The following is a 19,387-nucleotide window of genomic DNA, read 5'->3' on the forward strand; positions in this document are numbered from 1 at the left end:
TATTTGAAAACACATCCAAAGGACATGCATCTTCAGAAATCGGCATCTTCGGCCCGGGTGTGGGAATGAACTTTTACGTCGGGGGCGAAATCCAGCTGACTGCCACTCCAAATAGCAAAGCAGCGAGTATGGCTGATTGTTTCACGTTATTTAAGACGCATTACACAACACATTTTTAGTCACATAGTCTTAAAATAACGAAAGCACCCATCTCGCGTGCATTTGAACCAATGCTTGTGCATTACACGCCGCATACACCTCGAAAATAATGGCAAATCAACAATGCTGGGTACTCAGCAACCGGCAGATAAAGCGTGAGGGTGCACTAGGCAACTCAAAAATGGTTAAATGAAATGTAGGCTAAAGCAAGTGTTCGATTCTGCTTAGAATATTGGCATACGCATACACCTCTTCTAAGTTATATATTTAACAACAATTATTTAACATCAAATATGACTTCTAGGCCTGTGTGTTCATAACCACAATGTGCGCACGCCTGTGGAAATGCACGGTGTGACAGCGAGATGAAATAGGCTGGATGAGGAAATAACGCGCAACAGCACATTTGGGACCTGGTCATCTAAAATTGTTAATAACTGGGATGTAAAGCAATGTCCGGTTCTTCTTAGAATTAAGACATACACCACATCTATACCGTGTAAATTGCGAGATTTCACATGACATCAAAAAGCTGAATTGACATCGCAAACTATCGACACATTATAGGCCTAGCATAGACTGATAAAATCGACAAACAGGGTTATCATACTCCATATCTTTCGTAACCTACCAGCTGGTCTTGAGAACATATCTGTCAATTTGGCACATTTTGCTGCCACCTCCTTCCTTTTTTTAAGCTCCGCCCTTTCGGTTCCACCTGGCCTCTTTCTGCCCTCCATCACTGACGCGCGCTGTTTCGCGCCAATGTTGTTTAAGTTCCCCGCAATACAGAGGAGGAGTCTTGGACCAAACCAACTGCAATAGAGGGGAGGGGAGAATTTCCTTATTTGGTAGCGCCTATTTAATCTGCTGCGATGCTGTCGGCGTCTGGGCTGCCATGTGAAAATGCAGAGTGCAGTTGAATTGATGATTAATGCAAGAATAAGATCAGTGACCAAAATTAGTGAAAATTATTTTCCCCATACTCCAAGCAGGCCACCATTGATGGTTTGGGCCGGGGATGGTCCCGGCTAAATATAGGGCCACCCCGGCATTGTTTCCACCTTACAACCACGAACTTAAAAGTTTTTTATTGAGATTTTATGTGATAGACCAACACAGAGTAGCACATAATTGTGAAGTGAAATGAAAATGATAAATGGTCTTCAAAATTTTAAACAAATAAAAATCTGAAAAATGTGATGTGCATTAGTATTCAGCCCCCCTGCGTCAATACTTTGTAGAGCCACCTTTTGCTGCAATTACAGCTGCAAGTCTTTTGTGGTGTCTCTACCAGCTTTGCACATCTAGACACTGAAATTTTTGCCCATTCTTCTTTGCAAAATAGCTCAAGCTCAGCCAGATTGGATGGAGAGCGTCTGTGAACAGCAGTTTTCAAGTCTTGCCACAGATGCTCAATGGGATTTAGGTCTGGACTTTGACTGGGCCATTCGAACACATGAATATTCTTTGATCTAAACCATTCCACTGTAGCTCTGGCTGTATGTTTAGGATCATTGTCTTGCTGGAAGGTGAATCTCCTTCTCAGTCTCAAGTCTTTTGCAGCCTCCAACAGGTTTTCTTCCAGGATTGCCCTGTATTTAGCTCCATCCATCTTCCCATCAACTCTGACCAGCTTCCCTGTCCCTGCTGAAGAAAAGCATCCCCGTAGCATGATGCTGCCACCACCATGTTTCACAGTGGGGATGGTGTGTGCAGGGTGATGAGCAGTGTTAGTTTTCCGCCACACATAGCGCTTTGCATTTAGGCCAAAAAGTTCAACTGTGGTCTCATCTGACCAAAGCACCTTCTTCCACATGTTTGCTGTGTCCCCTACATGGCTTCTTATGCCTGTCTTTCAACAATGGCTTTCTTCTTGCCACTCTTCCGAAAAGGCCAGATTTGTGGAGTGTACGACTTTATAGTTGTCCTGTGCACAGATTCTCCCACCTGAGCTGTGGATTTCTGCAGCTCCTCCAGAGTGATCATGGGCCTCTTGGCTGCTTCTCTGACCAGTGCTCTCCTTGCTCGCTCTGTCAGTTTAGGTGGACGGCCATGTCTCGGTAGGTTTGCAGTTGTGCCATACTTTTTCCATTTTTGAATGATGGATTGAACAGTGCTTCTTGAGATGTTCAGAGCTTGGGATATTTTTTTTATAACCTAACCCTGCTTTAAACTTCTCCAGAACTTTATCCCAGACCTGTCTGGTGAGTTCTTTGGTCTTCATGATGCTGTTTGTTCTTCAGTGTTCTCTAACAAACCACTGAGGCCTTCACAGAACAAGTGTATTTATGCTGAGAGTAAATTACACACAGTAGGACTCTATTAACTAATTAGACGACTTCTGAAGGCAACTGATTGCACTGGATTGTATTTAGAGGTATCAGAGGACAGGGGGCTGAATACTAATGCACACCACATTTTTCAGATTTTTATTTGTTTAAAATTTTGAAGACCATTTATCATTTTCATCTCACTTCACAATTATGTGCTACTTTGTGTTGGTCTATCACATAAAATCTCAATAAAAAAACTTAAGTTCGTGGTTGTAAGGTGGAAAAATGTGAAAAAGTTCAAGGGGTATGAATACTTTTGCAAGGCACTGTATAACATTAACAGTTTTAACATGAAGTCAGTTTCGTTGATGTTATAAACTCTTCATTGATGGAAACTTGAGTGCAAAACTGTTCATGACAACTGCAGTCCTAAAGTTAGCAAGTCAGCTGTAGTCCTCAGCCATAAAAGCATTACTGTAAGAGTCCAGAGCGTCCTCCAGGTGTGACTTTCAACTGTCCTCATGGGGCCGTCCTCCACAGGAGCGGTGCGATAAAACTCCGACCAGACACAGGGCACCAGGATGGATCAGGCAGGTCCGAGGAGCAGAAGAGGTTCAGCATCTCGATCCCAGGATTGAAATGTAACTCAGAGGGACAGATGTTTTATTTTTGGGGAGAGAAGACGCAGGTTGTTAGGTATGCCCAATGTCACCTGAATAAGTATGAACAGTATACAGTGGCTTGCAAAAGTTTGGGCACCCTTACTGAAAATGTCTGTTACTGTGAATAGTTAAGTGAGCAGAAGATGAACTGGTCACCAAAAGGCATAAAGGTAAAGACGAGACATTTCTTTTCAGTGTTTTCTGCAAGATTTGTGTATTATTTTTGTTTTGTACAATTGGAGAGTGAAAAAAGAAAAGGAACACCATGCGAAAGTTTGGGCACCCCAATACATTTGAGTTCAGGTAACTTTTCCCAAGGTTCCAGACCTTAATTAGCTTATTGAGCTGTGGCTTGTTCAAATTCTTCGTTAGGAAAGGGCAGATGATGCAGATTTCAAAGCTGTATAAATTCTCCGACTCCTCAAACTTGTCCCTAAAATCAACAGCCATGGGCTCCTCTAAGCAACTCCCTCGCATTCTGAATAATAAAATAATTGATGCTCACAAAGCAGGAGAAGGCTACAAGAACATAGCAAAGTGTTTTCAGGTAGCTGTTTCCTCAGATCGTATTAAGAAATGGCAGTTAGCAGAAGCAGTGGAGATCAAGGTGAGGTCTGGAAGATGAAGAAAACTTTCTGAAAGAACTGCTCGTTGGATTGCAAGAAAGGCAAATAAAAACCCTGTTTGACTGCAAAAGACCTTCAGAAAGATTTAGCAGACCCTGGAGTGGTGGTGCACTGTTCTACTATGCAGCGACACCTGAACAAACATGACCTTCATGGAAGAGTCATCAGAAGAAAACCTTTCCTGCGTCCTAGCCACAAAATTCAGCTTCTGAAGTTTGCAAATGAACATCTAAACACGCCTGATGCATTTTGGAAACAAGTCCTGTGGACTGATGAAATCAAAATAGAACTTTTTGGCCACAATGTGCAAAGGTATGTTTGGAGAAAAAAGGGTGCCAAATTCCAGGAAAAGAACACCTCTCCGACTCTGAAGCATGGGTGTGGATCCATCATGCTTTGTGGTTGTGTTGCAGCCAGTGGCACAGGGCACATTTCACTGGTCGAGGGAAGCATGGATTCAAATAAATACCAGCAAATTCTGGAAGCAAACATCACACCATCTGTAAAAAAGTTGAAGTTAAAAAGAGGGCGGGTCCTACAATAAGACGATGATCCAAAACACACCTCAAAATCTACAATGGAATACCTCAAGAGGCCCAAGCTGAAGGTTTTGCCCGGGCCCTCACAGTCCCCTGACCTAAACATCATTGAAAATCTGTGGATAGATCTCAAAAGAGCAGTGCATTCAAGACAGCCCAGGAAACTTGTAGAACTGGAAGCCTTTTGCAAGGACGAATGTGTGAAAATCCCCCAGGTAAGAACTGAAAGATTATTAGCCGGCTACAAAAAGTGTTTACAAGCTGTGATACTTGCCAAAGGGGGCGTTACTAGGTACTAACCATGCGGGGTGCCCAAACTTTTGCTTCGGGCCCTTTTCCTTTTTTGTCATTTTGAAAATGTAAAAGATGAAAATAAAAAATTGTTTTTGCTTAAAATATAAAGGGAATGAGTCATCTTTAACTTTATGCCTTTTGGAGATCATTTCATCTTCAACTTGCTTAACTGTTCACAGTAACAGCAATTTTGACCAGGGGTGCCCAAACTTTTGCATACCACTGTACATATTGCGCTGAGTACAAGCAGGGACTCCGGCAAAACTAACTATGACAGCATAACTAAAAGGGGAGAGCCAGAAGGTAACACAGGCATGAGGGGCCCCGGGACATAAAGCAGCAGCCACTACACCGTCAACAAACTCGAGTGAGCAAGCGAGTGGGGACTGACAGCATCCATACATCCCAGTTTACCAAAACACTCTGTCTGAGGATCCTCCAGATCTACTCCTTTACCTCATAAACACCATTAACACAAGGCTTGACTAAACAGATCTGTTTTCAGCCGAGACTTAAACACTGAGACTGTGTCTGATTCCCGAACACTACTTGGAAGGAGATCTCTCTCTCTCTCTCTCTCTCTCTTCCTCTACCACAATCGATAAATGAGTTCATCCCCACAGAGGTGTCAATATCAGACGCTAAATTTATTTCCACGCTGGTGAAAGTGTCATAATAATTCCACATCAGATAACCGGTTCATCAACCTGGTTTTTGAAATATCAAACACATGCACTTTACAGAACACACACTTCATATGAATATGTAGCTCCACCCTCAGCTCCTCCCACTGCAGGTCACACAGTGGGGCGTTCCTCAGACTAAACGATCTCTGCTCCCATTTCCTGTCACATGACCAGCCAAAGCAATCAGCTGTGCACTGGCACTGTGTCTCAGTCTGGGTTTTTACCATCTCTGCCAATCCGCTGTGTTAAATCCAGGGTGTGTTTTTCTGTGGACTGCAGTGTCACCTGGTGGTGCTTACGAAGAACTGCAACTTACCGATCCATGGGCTCCACATCGAAGCAGAATCTCTTCTCGATGGAGTCGGTTTTCCTTCGGATGCAGGACTTCAGGACGAAGCTCTCCTCCTCTCCCTAAAATAAAATAAAATAAATACACTTCACACACACTTGTAAAGTTCCTGACCTGAACGCAGCGCCTCGGACCGCTCGGCCATCCTGACTCAGAACGAAGTGCACGACTTACCAATAGGGACTAAAAACAGACAGAGGGCATGAAGGAAAAACAGACGCGTGGCTCTGCCCCGTGTGAAAGTGTGTTAATCCACAGGAACGGCTTCATCTACAAGCTCACTGTTGACAAAAACTGTATAGACTGTAGATTTTAAATACTGTCTTTGATCACATGATGATTAATAATAATACTGATGATGTCATAATGCAAAATATAATATCTGTTAAATACTTGTTATTAAATTTACCATAAGATTTAGGGCAGAAATCCATAAATGGATAAAACCAGATTTCCCTAAAAATGCTCAGGGATCAAAAGAGAACTCTTAAAGCAATATCTATATATTATTCTCTCCACATTCACTGGATATGAGCAATCGTGCGCTCTGATTGGCTACTCTACTACGAGGATATCAGCTCATATACCATGAGTAAAGAAACAAAATGGCGGAGCGTGTCACTGAACCAACTGAGGACGAAATAAAAACTCTACTCGAAAACAAAACCCCAAAAAATACAAAAAAAAGGAACAAAATATGGAATAAAAGTTTTTGATGGTAAGAATGGATCTTTTTAATTTTTTTAAGAATTATTATTATTATCACATTTTTCACAAATTGCTCCTGTCATTTTCTCGGTTTGTTTACATTCTAAGAGGAAATGATTTTGTCAGACGTTTTGTATAAAGTTTTTATTTATCTAATTTGCAAAAAAAAAATGTTCTGTTTCTCAAAATCCAGTGGATGTGGAGAGAATAAAACAGTTATTCCACTCAATCTCGTTGTACATGGATTATAGACAACTCGGTGCTACGCGCCTCGTCGCCTGTCGGCTCATGTACGACTCGATTTCAGGGAATAAACTGTTCTCTAATCTATCTAAACATTCAAGTTAATTATTATCTCCTGCTTCTGTAGCTTGTGAATTCAAAGCTCCATGAATTAGGATTGTTAATAAAAAGTCATGTCTATTTAAAGCTGTTCTTCCTGTATTTTTTTTTTCTAATTTACAAACAATCAGAAAGTCATTCTGAGGTTTTTTTGGTGTCCAGACACCATCAGGATAAGAACAGGCACTTCCCGTTGTGCCTAGTTAAGAACATGAGGAGGATTTAATAAGAGTAAATGTTACACACTATACTTAATTCCGATGGATTATACTGGGTAGTGTCTGAGCCAACTGAGGAGTGAGAGTGTTTAGGGAGTGAGAGTGTTTAGGGAGTGAGAGTGTTTAGGGAGTGAGAGTGTTTAGGGAGTGTGTAGTTGTGTAGGTTGATACGGGGAACGCAGCCAGGCAGAATTTCTGTCTTTCTAAAGTGTTAATGACCCAGTCTTGGCTCAGGAGAGCGAACACGACACCAGGCCCTGCTTCCAGCCTGCCATCTCAGCATCGAGTCTTCCTGGCAGAGGAAGGGCACGCACACACACACACACACACACACACACACCAAACACTCTGTGCCAACACGCTCTCCTGCCTGGATCTTGGCAAAAGGAGAAAGGTGTAAAGACAGAATGAGGGTGTCTGTTTTGGAGGGAGGGAGGGAGGGAGGGAGGGGGAGCGGTAGAGGAGAGGAGAGAAATGCAGAATGTACAGAATGCAGGAGCTCGCGGCATCTGATCACCAATTCCAAATTTACTGTGGCACTCAGAAACCAGCGTGAAAACTGTCCAGCACTCACTCAGCTTCAGACACACACGTGGACCCGAGAAGCTGCTTACAGTTTTGCCTCCAGATTTCTGGTCGAACAGCACAGTGGTGAGTCGTTTGGACTCGCGCTGGTAAATGCAGTAGTACTTCACCCACGTGGACACGAAGGAACCTGAAGGAGAAACAGAAACATTTTACTAACCCATACCACATCCACACCAACTCTACCGAGTCACGTGGTGGTCTCCTGATTCTGACAGATACACCCGCCTACTGAGTTTAATTAAAAAAAAAAACACTTTAGAAAGTAACCAGTGAACAATGTTGGATTCTTTCTTCTGATCTCAGCACAGAGAGGAGACGAGTCTACAGCGTCAGATCGTCATTAGGTGAAGCCGAGAGCCAGTGGAACGGTGCGATGATGTTAAGGCTAAACTGTATCACTCTATCCTATCGAGCCATTCCATTGGTTCTCTGCAATCAGGTCACATATTATAACAAATCATGCCAGTATTTGTAAAAGACAAACACACTGGTGATCATGAACAATGAAAATGCTGAAGAAAAAAAAAAGGTTCGCTATGAGTTCAAGGCGACTTGGTCATCAGATCATCCAGCATCAAAGCATCGAGGTGAGGTGAGGAGCATGGATTTTGTGAAGTACATCTGTCCGATCTCTAGATTAAATTTTATTCAAATACAGGGCTCAGAACCGTGAGCTGGCCTAGTGGTTAGTGTGTCCACTTCTCAATCAGGAGACCGCAAGTTCAACCAAAGACCATCATAAAAATGGTACCTGTAATACAGATGCGAGTGAGGAATCAAACTCTCACGGTTACCAGAGGACCCGCCCCCCCACTGTAACCCGAGCTGGATAGGCGAGAGGCCGAGGGCTATAGAAGCGGAGATCAGCGCCCCAATGCGCCTTAAGGGCCTGGTTAGTACTGGGACGGGACACTGCCTGGGAAGATCAGGTCCTGGAGTGGGAGGGACTTTGACGGCACTCAGAATGCAGGTGAAGGCACCATTTTATACCGTTCTTTTTTTCCCCAAAAAAATGCCTCTGGACTAGAGCTGTAATCGGGCCTGAAAAGTCAAGCCCGACTCGGCCCGAGCCCGACAGAATTCGACCCGAGCCCGACAAGTACGCCGTTTTAAAAGCCCGAACCCGTTTACAGCCCGACATTAGGCTATTCAAATGTGCGCAGGCACACAGCTCTTTTGTCAAGAATGAGTCATTTATACATTTTTTAACATCATTTATTCATGACTGATGTACAGTAGGTTATAGGCCACTTGGAACTTGGAAAAAATAAATAAAATGTCCCCTTTTAACATCGTAATATCTCAGGCCTACGCATAGTCTATAAATAGGCCAAAGCCTATTAAGGCCTAAAAGAACGATTAGCGACAAAAAAAAAAAAAAAAAAAAACGACAATTCTAAACTAACATAGGTAGGCCTATTTGGAACTAACGAAATAGGCCTGACACGAAAATTACATAAAATTGCAGTTAGGCCCAAGACGAATGAAAACTGGGCTTGCTTGCGGTCGCCTTTCTCCACAATCATCACGAATGTGAATAGGCCAATGCACCAATAAAAATGTGTTTTTCTTAACAAATTTAATTAAGATAAATTCTAAATTAAGATGCATATTTGGCAATAACAAAATTAAGATAAAGGCTCCGCAGGCTTTGTTTCCCCACGTCTCTCCACAATCCGGCCTCAACGCGACGATGAACAGCAGCTGAAATGTAATAAAAGAATAATACCTACATTAGCCTATATGCTCCGTCTACGTTGTGCGTTTAAGACTCAATTAATGTTTACTTATAACTTGAAAAACCTTTGCTCACCAAGATTAGGCTACATGTTTTTGTGGAGGAAAATGATTGAATCCACTGTAGATGGCTTCAGCGCGGTTCTGCGCTCACTGATGGTGCGTCCAGCAGCACTGAACACCCTTTCACTGCTGCTGCTGCTGGCCGCGATGCATACCGTAGTGCTGATCTGGCTAATTTTGCAAGTTTTGGGTAGGATGGTTTGTTTATCTTCCACCAGCCAAGAACATCCATTTCATTTTCCATGACAGCCGTTTCAGTGCAGCGAGTGACCTCGTCATCTTCCCAGTCAGCTTGCTGTACGTTTTCCCGCTCCGCAAAATCGCTCTTTTTGCCGGAGGAGTGGTTTCGACTGCGGAGAGCTCTGGGTCCACATCTTGTGCACCTGCAGCCATGGCTTGCAGAAGAGTGCGGGCATGGGCATGTACGGCATTCCTGTCTGAGTGTGACAACATTCTACGTTGGTTAAACTTTGGCCAGAGGAATGTTGCGATCTTGTGGAGGTCCTGTATTATCACTTTACGCGCGAGCCAGTCTTCATGCCGTTTACGCACGACAGCTTGCTGAGGGGAGTCCAGGGCATTGGGTTGACAGTGGCGTTTCAGTTTCTCACACCAGAGACACACACGATTAAGTGTTGGATAGTTGTCTCCCTCAAGTTCCCGCTGTGCATCATAGAACAGCCTCAGAAAGTTAATCAAAAAGCCCAGTGTGTCCGGTGCTATGTTTTCAATGCGTGCGCTCTCCCCTCGTGCCTCCAGCTTTTCATGGAGCTCATGATACATGGCCTGTATAGAGGTCAGTGTGAGGTACGCTGTACTGAACCCAGTGTCTCCCATTTGACATGTCTGTGGTCATCCTTCAACAAATTCTTAAGTTTCTGCACTAAAGCTTCTCTCTTTTCTTCTGCCATGTCAGTGCACCTCTTCGCAGTTGTCACATGGCGGGGAATAACAGACTTTACGGGAACCCTCCCATATGCAGCCCCGACATTAATTAGTTCTTGCGCCAGCTCTTCAAACCCCTCGCCATTTACGACATTAAAAGGCCTAATGTCTTTACAGCAAAAGCTGACGCACTTCTCCGTCACCGAATGTTTCGCCGTGGCAGGGATGGGTTTAAATGCTGTAACAAACGATTTGACTGTAGGTTGATCACTGGCAGGTGTTGAACAGCTTCGATCAACATGTCTCATCAGCGACGAATTCCCTGTTGTTTTGCTATCATACTTAAACAGAACGTCGCATCTTTTGCATTTCACAACCCACTGGCTCATCATTCTCATCATGGACATGGTCAAAACTTTTCCACACCTCAGACTTTACTTTCGCTGACGGTGCAACCAAAACGTAATCGCCAGAGGCCAGCCTCCGTTTCACCTCCTCGGCGTCCATTTTTGCATGTTTCGGGCGCTAATCGAAACGCATCACCTGACCGCTCATTTACCGCACAAACCCGAGCCCGGCCCGAGCCCGAGTAAAATGACAGAAATTAAGCCTGAACCCAACCGAACTCGTCGGGTCCCGTCGGGTTCGTGCAAAGATCTTCAGCTCTACTCTGGACCCCCCTAGAAGGGCGCGACTGCATCACACAACCTGATCTACCACTTTTCATTCTCTGAGGGTTGGGAAGTATGCACATCACTGTTGAATTCTTAAATCTGATTGGTCAGGAGTTTATTAATTTTCTATAACTGGCGCTCTGACAGCCGCAAGACAAAATCACAGGTTTATTTATAATCAAAGAGCTCGTTCTAATACGTTATCGTTTCTATAGCAACAGCTGATTTACAGGGATGTGTACAGCCAGCAGACGCTCCATGTGATCTACGGCTAACGGTGGCTTTTAAACAAAAGAAAAAAACATTAACATCATGAACCTTTCCGTAAGACGACGTTTATTTGAGTCTCCACTGTGTTTTGACGTTCAGCTGCTGCTTTAAGGTTTTTTTTTTACTGTAGGAGAAACACAGAGGCTGAACGTCAGGAATGTTTATAGCTGTTATAAAAAAGAACTTTCATAAGAAACTGGTTTTGTGGACGTTTCACAACATTAAATATAAATAAAAGTGGATTAAAAAAAAAGCACAGTGTGCCTGTAATCAGGAAAAGAAATAAAACGCATTTGGACGTCGTGTGATGGCTGATTATTTTCCTGAAACTTTTCATTTAAAAAAAAAAATTCTGGATTTTTTTTTTTTTTTTTAGAAAGTCCTGAAGTGTTTTCTTCCTTCGGTGTATATTATTATTATTATAGTCGTGGTCATGTGCATAGATAGAGGATGGACACTCACGTTTCTCCAGGATGAACAGGTAACCCTCCATAGTGTGAGGACTGATGTTCTTGTGCTCGTGCGGGTTCTCCTTCATCTTCCTCATCAGACTCTCCACCTCCGACCGCGTGCTCTCGAAACGGTTCCGAGTCTGAGAACATGAACACAAACCTGATCAGATCTGTTATTCCATCATGTATTTTGCCATTTCTTCAGAATCTCCTATAAATCCCCATCCAGCAGAGTTGGTGTGATTGGCTCTGCCCGTCAGCAGCTCCCGACTCCACAGCTGTAACACTCGTACTCCTCCTCTAACACTCACATTCTGGATGCTGATAGTGAGATCTGTCTTGAAGTGGTTGAAGTCTTTGGCCAGTTCGTACCCGTGGTGATAATACGTGAACAGCCCCTGTAGAAAAGCCAACAGCTACAAACAAACAAACAAACAAACAAACAAACAAACAAACAAACAAACAAACCAGAGCAAGAATCAATGTGAACACCATGAAAAACAACAGTGACACAACATTCAAGTGCTTTAAGATAATTTTTGTACGTTTAGATGTACACTATGCAACATGACGGAATTAAACTGAAATTATTTGCTCGTGTGTAAAAATGTCTCGTTATTTACCGGCTCAACAAACTCGAACATCTTCCTCTCCTGGACTTCCTGGACTTTAAACACATACTCCAGGGACACCTCGTAGAAATGCTGCCTTACGTGATCCACCTGATTGTCTGCCTGGTGACAGTGAATGAAAACTAAAATTATCACTGACAATCACCGTTATACAAATGATAGCGATTAGCACGCTTACTGTTAGCTACGTTAATCATTAGAATGTTTGGATGCGTTATTCCTTTAGATACCTGATAACACAGAAGAGCACGTGGACGCAAACGTAGGCTGTGCCTGGTGATCGTTAACTATGTTACCATGGTAACAGCTTGTTTATACAATATTTAGTCAAAAAAACCCAACATGAGCATTTCCACATGTGAAATTAATAAATACTTCTCTGAGCAGGTTCGGTGACGTGACGTGATCTACTTTAATACTCGATTTATTTTACCAAGCCCAGAAGATTATTCAGAAACAATCAGCTGTTGAGCTGCACTGGTTAAAAGCATTTAGGGGCGGGGCTTTGTGTGCTTCAATGGACAACCTGAGCACGCGATACAGCATACAGTCATTAAAAACGAGCGCGAGGTGCTGTGAACTGTCTGCGAAAGTTATTTGTGCGCATGCAGAGAATAACATGATGTGCGAGAGCACTTCAGTTGAGCGAGCACTGAGCACCGTGACACAAACACGATCTTACAAATCAGGTAAATGAACATAAAAGAGCCATGGCCCAAAATAAAAAATAAATGATTTATATTAGTATAAATACGCAGGTGATTATAGGAAATCGCATGCACTAATTGGTCGAGAAATTCTGATTATTTCTTGATAATCACCTCCAGCGACTCGGCAAAATGGCAGCCAATCACTTTGTCACCGTAAGTGAGGAAGAATTACAGCTGATGAAAGAAAACGCTGTTCCTAAAAGCACTAAAGATGCTCCGAAGTTTGGTCTAAAACTATTCAAAAGGAAGGTGGGGTTGGGATTTATTTTATCCATTTCAAAACAAAGTATTCTGTGTGACTCGGCGTAGATCAGTGACAAGTCTGCACCGCAAAGTTATTACACTTACATGAAGCTTTTGAAGTCTGAAATAAATTATTTTAATACAATTAAAAATGATCATCTGCGTGTTTATACTAAAACAATGATCCGCCTCAGGCTCAGTGAATATTAGGAAATAATAACCTCAACTTCATCTTGCCGATGTTCACTTCACCTTCAGCAAATAATTGTTAATAAATCATAATTTTATTGGTATTTTGGCAAATAGAACAAATAGAATTTTACAGCCATATTTGATGTCATTTTGCTGTTATTAGCGGCCGCATGAGTTTATGCGATCACGTGTCGTCTGTCATCATCGTCTGTTCACAATTTACAAAAACCACTCCTCCTCCTACAGGATTGATCAGATTTTGATCAAACTCACATACAGTGTTCCGCAGGTGGGTGTGTATAAAAGTTGTGAAGACGGTGGCGCCACCTGTCGTATTTATGATTTTATGGGTGTCTGAAATTTTTGTGTGACCCGTCACACCAAACACTACTGATTGTAAACTGCTGGGACGTTTTCACTGAGACTCACCCAGAAGACTCTAAAGACATATTCCAACAAGAATTGTTCACCAGGTGGCGCCACCTGCCATGGATGCGGCTACACAGGGGTCACATGCAATTTCACAATAATCGCTGCTCCTCCTACAGGACTGATCAGATTTCAAACTCGCACACAGCAGTGGACGGTCGAGCTAGAGCTGAAGATCTTTGCACGAACCCGACGGGACCCGACGAGTTCGGTTGGGTTCAGGCTTAATTTCTGTCATTTTACTCGGGCTCGGGCCGGGCTCGGGTTTGTGCGGTAAATGAGCGGTCAGGTGATGCGTTTCGATTAGCGCCAGAAACGTGCAAAAATTGATGCCGAGGAGGTGAAACGGAGGCTGGCCTCTGGCGATTACGTTTTGGTTGCACCGTCAGCAAAAGTAAAGTCTGAGGTGTGGAAAAGTTTTGACCATGTCCATGATGAGAATGATGAGCCAGTGGGTTGTGAAATGCAAAAGATGCAACATTCTGTTTAAGTATGATAGCAAAACAACAGGGAATTCGTCGCTGATGAGACATGTTGATCGAAGCTGTTCAACACCTGCCAGTGATCAACCTACAGTCAAATCGTTTGTTACAGCATTTAAACCCATCCCTGCCACGGCGAAACATTCGGTGACGGAGAAGTGCGTCAGCTTTTGCTGTAAAGACATTAGGCCTTTTAATGTCGTAAATGGCGAGGGGTTTGAAGAGCTGGCGCAAGAACTAATTAATGTCGGGGCTGCATATGGGAGGGTTCCCGTAAAGTCTGTTATTCCCCGCCATGTGACAACTGCGAAGAGGTGCACTGACATGGCAGAAGAAAAGAGAGAAGCTTTAGTGCAGAAACTTAAGAATTTGTTGAAGGATGACCACAGACATGTCAAATGGGAGACACTGGGTTCAGTACAGCGTACCTCACACTGACCTCTATACAGGCCATGTATCATGAGCTCCATGAAAAGCTGGAGGCACGAGGGGAGAGCGCACGCATTGAAAACATAGCACCGGACACACTGGGCTTTTTGATTAACTTTCTGAGGCTGTTCTATGATGCACAGCGGGAACTTGAGGGAGACAACTATCCAACACTTAATCGTGTGTGTCTCTGGTGTGAGAAACTGAAACGCCACTGTCAACCCAATGCCCTGGACTCCCCTCAGCAAGCTGTCGTGCGTAAACGGCATGAAGACTGGCTCGCGCGTAAAGTGATAATACAGGACCTCCACAAGATCGCAACATTCCTCTGGCCAAAGTTTAACCAACGTAGAATGTTGTCACACTCAGACAGGAATGCCGTACATGCCCATGCCCGCACTCTTCTGCAAGCCATGGCTGCAGGTGCACAAGATGTGGACCCAGAGCTCTCCGCAGTCGAAACCACTCCTCCGGCAAAAAGAGCGATTTTGCGGAGCGGGAAAACGTACAGCAAGCTGACTGGGAAGATGACGAGGTCACTCGCTGCACTGAAACGGCTGTCATGGAAAATGAAATGGATGTTCTTGGCTGGTGGAAGATAAACAAACCATCCTACCCAAAACTTGCAAAATTAGCCAGATCAGCACTACGGTATGCATCGCGGCCAGCAGCAGCAGCAGTGAAAGGGTGTTCAGTGCTGCTGGACGCACCATCAGTGAGCGCAGAACCGCGCTGAAGCCATCTACAGTGGATTCAATCATTTTCCTCCACAAAAACATGTAGCCTAATCTTGGTGAGCAAAGGTTTTTCAAGTTATAAGTAAACATTAATTGAGTCTTAAACGCACAACGTAGACGGAGCATATAGGCTAATGTAGGTATTATTCTTTTATTACATTTCAGCTGCTGTTCATCGTCGCGTTGAGGCCGGATTGTGGAGAGACGTGGGGAAACAAAGCCTGCGGAGCCTTTATCTTAATTTTGTTATTGCCAAATACGCATCTTAATTTAGAATTTATCTTAATTAAATTTGTTAAGAAAAACACATTTTTATTGGTGCATTGGCCTATTCACATTCGTGATGATTGTGGAGAAAGGCGACCGCAAGCAAGCCCAGTTTTCATTCGTCTTGGGCCTAACTGCAATTTTATGTAATTTTCGTGTCAGGCCTATTTCGTTAGTTCCAAATAGGCCTACCTATGTTAGTTTAGAATTGTCGGGGGGTTTTTTTGTTTTTTTTTTGTCGCTAATCGTCCTTTTAGGCCTTAATAGGCTTTGGCCTATTTATAGACTATGCGTAGGCCTGAGATATTACGATGTTAAAAGGAGACATTTTATTTATTTTTTCCAAGTTCCAAGTGGCCTATAACCTACTGTACATCAGTCATGAATAAATGATGTTAAAAAATGTATAAATGACTCATTCTTGACAAAAGAGCTGTGTGCCTGCGCACATTTGAATAGCCTAATGTCGGGCTGTAAACGGGTTCGGGCTTTTAAAACGGCGTACTTGTCGGGCTCGGGCCGAGTCGGGCTTGACTTTTCAGGCCTGATTACAGCTCTAGTCCAGAGGCATTTTTTGGGGAAAAAAAAAAGAACGGTATAAAATGGTGCCTTCACCTGCATTCTGAGTGCCGTCAAAGTCCCTCCCGCTCCAGGACCTGATCTTCCCAGGCAGTGTCCCGTCCCAGTACTAACCAGGCCCTTAAGGCGCAATTACAGCTCTAGTCTGAGCTCCAGCCTCACTGAGGTGATTTCTGTTATTATTACTGTGATGGGTAAAGTGTTTGTGTAAATTTAACTTAGTTTTTTTTTTTTAGATAAAAGTAAGACAGTGTAAATAACTCATGGCCTCCACGTGCAGTAACGATGATTAATTTCCTACTGAGTGTCTGATTTCAAACACACATCATTCCAAGTCCTACTTCATGAAGGTGGGACTCCTTTTTCTTGGCAGATAAGCTGAGGTGCTTCTCCAGGACAGCGCAGTATTTCTCCGTCTCCTTGTCATACTTCTTCTTTGCCTCCTTTAACATGAAAAACAACCATAAAAAATATCAGTGACACCAGCATCGATAGACACCACATTCACTAAACGACACTGTAATCGAGAAGCATGTTCACGTCGCTTTATTTGCTTGTGCATGTTCTGTGGTTGAATCCCAAACTTCAACACTTAACCATCTTTAGGAAACAAATGACATGAACAGGAAGTCACTTCCTGTAACTAGAAAATGTTTGATAGTGATTTCAATCGCTAAATAAGAGAAGAAACGTAAGATCAGGTTACAGAGATGAAAAAAATAATACACAGTGGGCAAATAAATCAAAATGAATTTGAAATATTAAATATTACAGCTGTTTAAAACTTGGATTTTCTGCCCTTATCTGATTATAGCCACGCCCCCTGAGTCCTGCTGAGGGCTGTGATTGGACAGCGATTACATTTCAGTGTGGTGTGACTTCAACCAGTCACAAAGTCAGCGTTTATTTTTTTAAGAAGCAATAATACCCTGCTGGTGATGACTTGCTTTTCAGAGCAGCATGTTTTCGCTGTGTGATGAATGAAACACAGTGGAGTGCGAGTCCACGTTTTGTTTCCTTTTTTTTTGGTTTTCTACTTTAACAGCAGCATGGATCGCTTTTAAAGGTAGATCACGTCGGACACATCACAAGTTCTGCATTTAACTTTTATTCTTAATCATTCTTATTAATACAGTAAAATGAAGGTTTTGTTTTTCAGTGTGGTATTTTTTCTGTGCGTCACTAATTCACGTTTGGGTGACTCGTGTAGCAAAGCCATTATTTATTACTTACGTGCAATAAATCTGTAATAACATCTTTATTCTGTCCACACAGCTATTTTCTTTCTACATGGATCGTTACGTGCAATATATACGGTTTACATTTTATATATATTATTTTTATATATTATTGCACATTTCATACATTTTACATATCGGTTTAATTTTGTAATTTATTTTCTCTGCTTTAGTGTGAGCACCTGCAGATGTCCTCGATGTACTCAATGCCTCCTCAGGATTATTAAAGTATTTCTGATTCTAGTTTTTGATTCTGTATTGTATTTTTTTAAAAATGTGATTGCTCTGGCAGTCATGGGACAATAAATTCTCTTCTAGTCGAGTCAATTTATTTGTATTGCGCTTTTAACAACAGACACTGTCACAAAGCAGCTTTACAGAAAATTAAAGACTTTAGACATGAGCTAATTTTATCCCCACCGCCTGGTTGAAAGGGCTCATCACGAAGCTAGGGGAAAAGGGTGACATCTCTTACTGTGAGAACAAGCGAGGAATCACGCTTCGCTGTGTTGTGTCTAAGCTCTTTCAAATCATTGTTATCTCGAGATTGCCTGACGGTATCGAGGCTGCGCTTCGCAAAAACCAGTGTGGCTTCAGGAAGAACCGATCATGTATGGACCAGCTCTTCTCGCTGAGAGTTATCGTTGAACGTGCGCTGGAGTTTGACCTACCACTTTATGTCAACTTCATTGACTTTAAAGCTGCGTTTGACTCAGTGAACCAGGAGTTTATCTGGTCCGCCCTGGAACATTACGGGATCCCACAGAAATACATAAATGTCTTCAAGGCATTCTACACAGACACTGTCAGTTCATTGCGTGTTGGAGACGACCTTACAGAGCGGTTTGCAGTAAAGTCTGGAACTGGGCAGGGTGACATTCAAGCTCCACCCATCTTTAATCTCGTCCTGAACTGGGTGATGGAACAGGCCATGCAGGAGAAAACAGTCTCCGGAGGCTTCCTGCTTCAGAAAAGCAGAAGCTCATGGTATGCTGCCGTCTATGTCACTGACTTGGATTATGCAGATGATATAGCCACTCGACAGTACCATACCCAGGCTTCAAGAAACCACCAACCATACTGCGAGGTATGGCAAGGAAGCAGGCCTACAGATTGGCACAAACAAGACAAAGACCATGCTGATAGGAAGGTCCCATAACCAGCATCCTTACCCTCTTTCCGAGACCCTGAATACAGAGGTTGAGGGAATAAATCTCGAGCAAGTAAATCACTTCCGTTATCTGGGATCCACGATCTCTAGTGATGGCTCAATCGATAAAGAGATTAAAACCAGGTTTGGTCTAGCTTCTAGCGCCTTTAACACTCTGAATAATATATGGAAGAATAGAGGAATCACATTGAGCACCAAAATTACAATCTATGAGTGTGGAGTAATCGCAATACTGCATTATGGTTGTGCAACATGGGCTCTTAAACAACAACAACAACAACTACAGCGTTTGGATGCATTCCATTACAACTGCTTATGAAGGATTTTGAATGTCCGATTTTACGACCATGTTTCAAACCGCGAGATAAGGAGAACTGGGTGCTCCACACTAGCAACTGTCATCAGTCATCGACGTCTCCTCTACTTCGGCCATGTAGCTAAAATGCTAAGTGAAAGGCTCCTGTTACGTCTCCTCTACTGATTGCCCACTCATGGGTCTCAACGTGTGGGGTGTCCCAGGCTATCCCTGTTGAAGATCTTAGAACAAGACCTCTGGCTCCTCTTGGGTGATGACTGCGACATCTCGGATGGTGCGAGACTAGCATTAGATCGCAATAGATGGCATCGCCTCTTGTGAACCGCACTGAATGAACGCAAAAAATGTGAGCGGGCAGAGCCGTCACCTGAAGACGACTGAAGACCTGGACAAGGTACAAGGTCAAGAGTAGGTAATTTTATCCCTAATAAATT

At 43.1% G+C, this 19,387-nt stretch overlaps 1 protein-coding gene across 2 annotated transcripts in view; it reads right to left on the reverse strand.

Moving 5' to 3' along the window:
• LOC132895730 (rho GTPase-activating protein 26-like) overlaps positions 1 to 19,387 on the reverse strand; it is a 122,856-nt gene that overhangs the window by 50,410 nt on the left and 53,059 nt on the right. For both annotated transcript variants that reach the window (XM_060936551.1, XM_060936550.1), the window contains exons 5-10: positions 16,570 to 16,671; positions 12,152 to 12,262; positions 11,840 to 11,944; positions 11,539 to 11,668; positions 7,474 to 7,574; positions 5,559 to 5,653 (exon numbers count right to left, since the gene is read on the reverse strand). In XM_060936551.1, coding sequence (XP_060792534.1) covers positions 5,559 to 5,653; positions 7,474 to 7,574; positions 11,539 to 11,668; positions 11,840 to 11,944; positions 12,152 to 12,262; positions 16,570 to 16,671 — 644 coding nt within the window. The remainder of the gene's footprint in view (positions 1 to 5,558; positions 5,654 to 7,473; positions 7,575 to 11,538; positions 11,669 to 11,839; positions 11,945 to 12,151; positions 12,263 to 16,569; positions 16,672 to 19,387) is intronic.

Source organism: Neoarius graeffei, chromosome 12, assembly GCF_027579695.1.
Source record: "Neoarius graeffei isolate fNeoGra1 chromosome 12, fNeoGra1.pri, whole genome shotgun sequence".
Lineage (NCBI taxonomy): Eukaryota > Metazoa > Chordata > Actinopteri > Siluriformes > Ariidae > Neoarius > Neoarius graeffei.